At 34.2% G+C, this 7,330-nt stretch overlaps 1 protein-coding gene across 1 annotated transcript; it reads right to left on the bottom strand.

Annotated features, from left to right (window-relative positions):
* Nucleotides 1-560: 560 nt before the first annotated feature.
* LOC128177550 (potassium voltage-gated channel subfamily B member 2-like) lies at nt 561-6,181 on the bottom strand. Its single transcript, XM_052844294.1, has 2 exons — nt 5,627-6,181; nt 561-1,805 (listed from the first exon to the last, which is right to left on the bottom strand). The coding sequence occupies exons 1-2, from the start codon at nt 6,068-6,070 to the stop codon at nt 810-812; spliced, it is 1,440 nt and encodes a 479-aa protein (XP_052700254.1). The 5' UTR covers nt 6,071-6,181; the 3' UTR covers nt 561-809.
* Between the last annotated feature and the right edge of the window lie 1,149 nt (nt 6,182-7,330).

A 7,330-nucleotide genomic window follows, 5' to 3' on the forward strand; every position in this document is an offset into this window, starting at 1 on the left:
ACATGTATAAGAAATAAGGAGAAAAGTCCAACGTTCGCGATTTTAAATTCTTGCGATTTGATACAAACTAGAGGGATCGCGGAATTAAGTACTCGCGTAATACAAGGAATTTACATTATTTAAGTTTAGAAATCTTTGATTTTAAACTTTTAATGTATCATATATTTCACGAAGACAGTGGGTTAAGGAGTCTTGATGGTCATCAAATTACCCATTAGATCTACCTTAAAATGTAAGAGATGATTTCTTTAGCCTTAAACTATTTTTTAGGGGAAAAAATCCATAAACTTAAGCTTTAAAATTCGAACATTTTCCTATATCTTTATAGAGCTCTTCTTCAAAAGGATGTAAATATTTTCTAAAAATGGCCACCACCATCCAGCTCTCTTAAGGTAATAAACAAAATTGAGTTGCTACGAAAACTTGTGGTTTTAAAGTAGATCCTTTGAAAAATACCTGATTTAGATAACGTGTTCGATTAATAATTCATGTATTAAAATGTTCAAATACTCATAAAAATATTAAAGATAAAAGACGAAAAGAACTTGACAAATTTTTTATTTGACAAATAAGTAACATATTTCAAGTTGTCGTAAAAATTTAATAACAGTTACTATATATAATAATATATATACAAAAACAAACAATGTATGTATGCATTGTTATTTACAAGTTATGATAGAAGATAAATACGAAGGATATGATACTGTAATAGAAAAATTTGGTGCTATTTTAAAACTGAAAATGTATTAAATAATTTGTATGACGTTAGGCGAGATTAGAAGATTTTAAGTCTTGTAAAACTCAGATTACTCGGGATCTACAGTAATTTCTGTGTCACCAGAAGTGCTTGTTCTACTCGCTGGGCACCGCTTCTTGGGGGCCGGGATGTTCACCGATTCTAATTCTGCATACTGATACAGGAATAGGAAAGTGTTGACAAATATAGGTATTACAAGCGACAACATTATTACACCGGAAACTGCGCAGACGCAACCCAGAACTTTTCCCGCGATTGTTTTAGGTATCATATCGCCATATCCCACGGTTGTCATGGTAATCAAGGTCCACCACCAGGCATCCGGAATACTGTGGAAATCTTCCGATAACTCGAAAAAGAAAATCAGATTGGAAAAAATCACGATCCCCATAAAAATGTACAAAATGATGATACAGAGGTCTTTTTTCCCGGCACTGATGGAATAGTTTAAGACTTTAAAGGCAGTCACGTGACGCATGACCCGGACGATCCTTAAAACTCGAAACATTTGTACGTACAATAATAAGGACCAACCGTTGTCTTCATATTCCAATTCTAGGAAATGAAGAGAGAAACGACAATAACTGGCAAGTAGGAGCAACATTTCGATAATGTTCATGGCGTTCATGAAATGCGAGACAAGCCTCGGTCCAGAAATGAGCAGCAAAGCTTGCTCGATGGTAAAGAAAACTGTCGTAATGATCTCAATATAGAAAAACGCACTGGTGCCTCGGTCCAGAGTCTGTTTTAAAGACGGGATCTTTTTATGAACTGGTTCTGGGAAAATCTTTTCAATGAATTTTCTCTCGAAATCTTTCGACGAGGTGTTTGCGGTTGTATCCTGGGGGGGAATCAAAGTCGGAGTAACTTTTTCTCTCTCGTACAGAAGTTTGCAGTAGTCGGGGGGTGGGGGCAGCGTGGTGGTTGGTTCTGCGGTAACCTCTGCCACCGGTGGCTGGTCCTTGAGTCTAAACTCTGGTAGAGTGCTGATGGCGACCCCAAAGATGGACAGGATAATCATACACGTTGACAAACAGAAGTAGGCCTGAAGAACAAAACTTTCAATTATCATTTTATTTTCTATTTTTCCTATTCTGAACGAAAAAAAAAATTGAATTAGATATTCATTAGTATCTTTTAGCCAATACGAAGTCAAACCCTCGGGGAAATTAAACAGAGCAGTAAACGTTCCATGGAATCAATATAACTGCTTTTTTTCATTTTCGTAATGTACATGTAAATTTGTAATATTATATCGTCCTAAATGAGAGTCTTAAGGGCTTAAACGTTTACCTTATCATGATACAACTTTATGGGGAAAACAATTAAGATTGACAGTGACAGGGGCGTTGAAACATTAGATATCCCCAACTCAGAGCAACGAAGATTTTCCAGAGAATTCGAAATGTATTATTTTGGCCGATATACATTGTTTCTATAATCTAAATACCCGTTACCATAGCAAAGGATGTCAATTTTCATAAAAAATGTATATTGCATAGACATTGATAGGTATGTTAAAATCAAATGGTTTCACCTTTCGACTTATTAAAAAAAACGCAAAACACAAACAAGAATAGATATGGGTTACCCCATATCCAAGATATTCGACTTTCAAATAACTTTAGTTTTACTGTGCTTAGCCGAGCACTGTTAAAACTACACTTAAAATCACTGAACTTATTAAGATAACATGAGAACAAAGTTCTTCATGTCCGTAGCAAATACTGCCACTAGTCTTGCGTCACTAGCAAACAGTGCACACATCCTTAAAGAGAGTTTACCGCCACGAGTGCGATCAGAAATATGTTCCGTCATTAGAAAAAGAAAAGAAAAACACACTCATACACAATAAATAATTAAAGAGATTATGTGATAACTAACGAACAGTAATCATAAAAGTAATATAAAAATATAATTTTTGTAATAATTTAAGCAATATTCATTAGTGAAAAATTATCAATCGAAGAATGGCCTATATTTTCATGAAAAAGACTGAGGAGGCAGATAGCGTAGGAATATGAATACTTCACATTTATATTTCTTTGAAAAAGGCGATTTTAAAAAATAATTTTACGTTGATTTTGTTCTCTTTCACGTATAAAATATACATTGATATCCTAGACATTTGTTATAATGTTGTAACTGCTGACGATGAATGGAACTTTATTTTTCAGCGCAATTGTGTAAAGAGTACCTGACTAAAGTAATATATATCGAATAGATAGTAAGCACTGATCGAATATATAAAAAATTGACAATAGTACAAAGGTTGTTTTATGTCTTTAATGGCTTCAATTAGGGGGGGAGGGCAAAACCTTCAAATATCAGGCTCCAGAGTAGGTAATTTTTGCTATGTTTCCATATTTAGCCTCGATTACCATGGCAACGGTTGTCCCAAGCAATAAACTTTTAGTGCCTTTTTGTGTTGTACACCTAGGTGTGTCATGTAAGAAATATTAAGAAAATATGTGACTATGCGTGGCCAGACCTTTATATAGATCTTTAATTCTTAATACATAAATTTGATATTAATTTATTTCTGCAAACTTCATTCACAACCAAAGCATTTTACTGTAAATGTTTACATCTTTCTTAATCATTCAATCAATTAAAAATACGTAAATAATATTACACAGAATTTATGGAACAGCCAATTATTTCATATACTAGTATGCAAAGGTTACCATAGTTACTACGTCAACTTGGAAGGCTGTGTTCGTGTTCTTAAAATACCGAGGTTTCGATTGGTCGCGAAACAATCCACACAAAAGTATCAATATTTATAAAAAGCAAAAGCACATCAATAATGTGAACATTATAGTTTGTTATTGCGATTTGAATTAAAGTTAATATATTTAATTAGCCAAACATTGCAACTAAAACCAGCTTTTAAAAGAAAGGGGACGCGCATAATTATATACGTACAAGGGTAGACCTTTTTTTACTGAATTTGGTATACTTGTATTCCATTCTTGTCAGTTTCTTTATGAATCACAATCATTTTTTTAAAATAAAATATAGGGGAAAATACTAACTGGATTCAAGATTGATTGAACGCAATGATACTCCTGTCCAATTTCAACCAGGAATGTATATTTCAGTTGAAACAGCGGCAATTTAACACAAAAGTAGTTCTTGGGGGGAACGATCTTGACAGCCTTTGAATATCAATGAGCTTCATCTTGCGAATAAGAAGAAAGGAGCTATAGGTCAATATTTGACAGCCTGTTTTGTCGAAGAAACTATAGAAACATCCCATCGAAAGTCCAGTCTCATGTTGAAACGTTCTAATATGGTATTTTATTGTGAGTTTTCAATAGGATGGGTGTATTAGTTTCTAAAGTTACCATCGACTTGGTTTATTGCTTCCGAGTACAAAAACAGGGATAGCCAACAGAACACGAGCTGGTCGATAACGTACATGTTATTAATGGCGTCAGGGGGTCGTCGAACTTCAAAACGCGAAATTTGTGACCATTCTCGCAAGACAAAGTATAGGTATATATAACTGTGATAGAACTCTATTGATTATACTTATAAATCTGTTATGATTTTGTGTATAAGTATCTTTGTTGCGTGTTGTGAACAATAACTACAGCAATAGATTGTAAGGCAAAATACACTGATAACTTTTAGACCATATGTTTCTTAAAAAGATCTTCTCAGCCGTTTGATTGAAATTTAATTTTAGCAATTTAATTTCTCAATCACCTTGAAGAGCGAGCAACATGTCAAGGTTACGACTGGTTGACGCAAACCCCCAGATGTCTGCTATGTCTGAATATTTGATCTTGTTTTAACGTCACAATAAACGGTCGTGATCAGATTAATATCTCTGTCTTCCGAGTCTTGCAAAAGTTACAAAAACAGATCACACTGAGTTTAAAGGTTCTACTCTCCTTCCTCGTGCGCTAGTAAGGCGATAGTACAAGACAATCGTTCTTCTTCAACCAGGCAACACACTGTTCTCAAACCGACTCTGCAATTGCAGTAGTTTATTGGTTTTGTTAGAACTATTGCACGCATGTTTTTAGATAGAAATAGTTTCAGTTTATTTTGGAAGAAGAGGATATGTATTCCACGTATTCTTTTGTTTACCAAAGCCATACATAAATCTACCCCTATCAATGGTTGCTCATCAAATCTAAAACGGTATCTTAGACCTCGACACGATGCTCTATGATGAATCGTAGAGATCTCAGAATGAGCGAGTTTTCTCCTGAAGTAGATATGGTATTGTAAACAACTGTCCGTGAAATAGAGCTTCTATAAGCAATCAACTTGAATTAATTGGCATATGCAGATTTTATCGTAAGTGTTTTCAGGGCATTCTCGTCTCTCTTCTCTCGAAAGTTCTACAGATAATGGCACCCCAGTGAATTGATATAAAGCCATACGTGTATCTTTAAAGAAAGCTGTTGTTGAACCAAAAATTAACAGCCATGTACCTGTATTTTGATGGCAGCAATAATTAGAGGATATGATCTAAATGAAGTGAGCAATGATCGTTTCAATTATATCAAAGATAAAGAATTTCGAAAATCAATATTAATACACATTCGATAAGCAATAGAATAATGTACGTATTCTATCAAGGTCTCGAAATTAATAATTCAAACAGTTATTTGGACGATGGATTACTGACATAAAAACCTCAGGTTTATTATTCGTGGCTATCGCTACTTTAGAAGAAACCAAATTCAAAATTAAAGACACTACATGAATCTTTCCTGCTTTGTAAATATAAGTGCATACGATTAATATACATGCTATAAATTAAAAACTTGGTCAAGAGAAGAAATCCTATTAACTAAAAAGAACTCAAGACAAATAAAGGACCTGTTAAGAATGAACGTCACCTACCTTTGTTTCCAGACAATTGTCTTGGTAGTTCAAAATGTTCCACAGTTTTCGAAGACTTTTGTTGAAGACATTTTTCTGAGTTGACACATGCTTCTGCGGCAGACAGCTTCCTGATTTTCTGTAATCTTTAAGCAATGCTTTGTCACGGAAGTAACTCGACAACCGGGTGAGACAACACTTTTCTAATGTCTTATGGGAAATTTCCCAGAAATCAAGTTCATCTTTGAAAAGTTCCGGACATACGACAACTGGCATATGGAGATTACCCGTCAAGTGAAAGTCCAAAATGGCTTCAAAAGATAACTTTGGTCGATTTATGACTATTTTCTGGTTAGGGTGATCTCGAATCCATTCTCTGAGCTTTTCACAGTGGCCTTTTGCAATTTCATCTCGGGAAAAATGATATTTTTGTCCACCAACATAGAATAGCAGTTCCTCGCCCATCTGGCTTCCTCAGCGCACGCATGCGAACTAATGTATCTGCCTGTATTGTGCTTGGAACTCCTTACGAAACTGGTCGCTCTTGCTTCACGATTCGTGGTGCGGTAAGCTGCTCATAAGACTATACTTATTTGCTACAATTGAAAATTCTTCGCGGAACTCCTTTTAAATACTCACACCTCACAGTCAGAGTTCAATCAATATTATTCTACTGTTCCCTCAAATACATTTATAACATGTATATATATATATATATATTGTCAATTTACGTAAATTTTATGCGATGACAGTCATATTCTTTTTATTCGTATTAAGGTTCTGGTAAAATTTGTCTCGACGGTGAAATTTTTTACCAAAAATCATCAGTGAAACACAGAATGTATAGAGTTTTTGAAAAAGGCCTGTAAGTACGTATACAATGATACGTCACTTTATTCTTTTTTGACGGGACAACTATACAGACTGACAAAGCTTCTAAATCTAACAACATTTGAGTCAAGACAGATTGACAATATGGAAGGGGGATTGTGAGTTTTAACACAAAGTTAAGAAACAAAAAATTGCGTATAGTTTGGGATTTTCATTTTCAATTTAAAAAGGAACTCCAATTCTGCATAAGCCAGAGAAATTGGGTTGAAGTTGACAGTGGTAAAAACGACATGGGTTAATGATACAGTCGAATCGGAGCATTTTTCAAAATGATTTCATACATAAAAGAATGACGGAAAATATTGAATGTTTATTTTGCATAAAATCGAATCCGCGAAGGTGTGATATCGTATAGAAATTCATTACAGTAAATCGTGGCAGAGTAATTGAAAAAAAGAATTAATATGCTGCGGTCACAGGATGAAATACAAGCAGGAAAAATGAGATGTTCCTAGCATAGGCACCTGACGTTGTACATTATTCTCATTATAAAAATATATGCCCAATAGTGTAATATTAGATATAGGGTATACATGTATATTTTAATTATAAATATGAGCAAAATTAATAACGGCAGTGCGTGTGGTTCCTAGCGCCATCTTTATACCAGGCTTGGGGCTAATAACATTGTAAATTAATACATTATATTACCATTACTTCATGGACTTGGGCATTAAATTACCATTACTTAATTTTCTTGAAGTAATGCATTACATTTCCATTACATGACTAAAGTAATGCATTATCACTACCATTACTTTGTGAAAAATTAAGTCAATAATAAGTTTTTAAAAGTAAAGCTAAATAAAGAGTATATGCAAATGTTTCAAATAT

Source organism: Crassostrea angulata, chromosome 3 (assembly GCF_025612915.1).
Source record: "Crassostrea angulata isolate pt1a10 chromosome 3, ASM2561291v2, whole genome shotgun sequence".
NCBI lineage: Eukaryota > Metazoa > Mollusca > Bivalvia > Ostreida > Ostreidae > Magallana > Magallana angulata.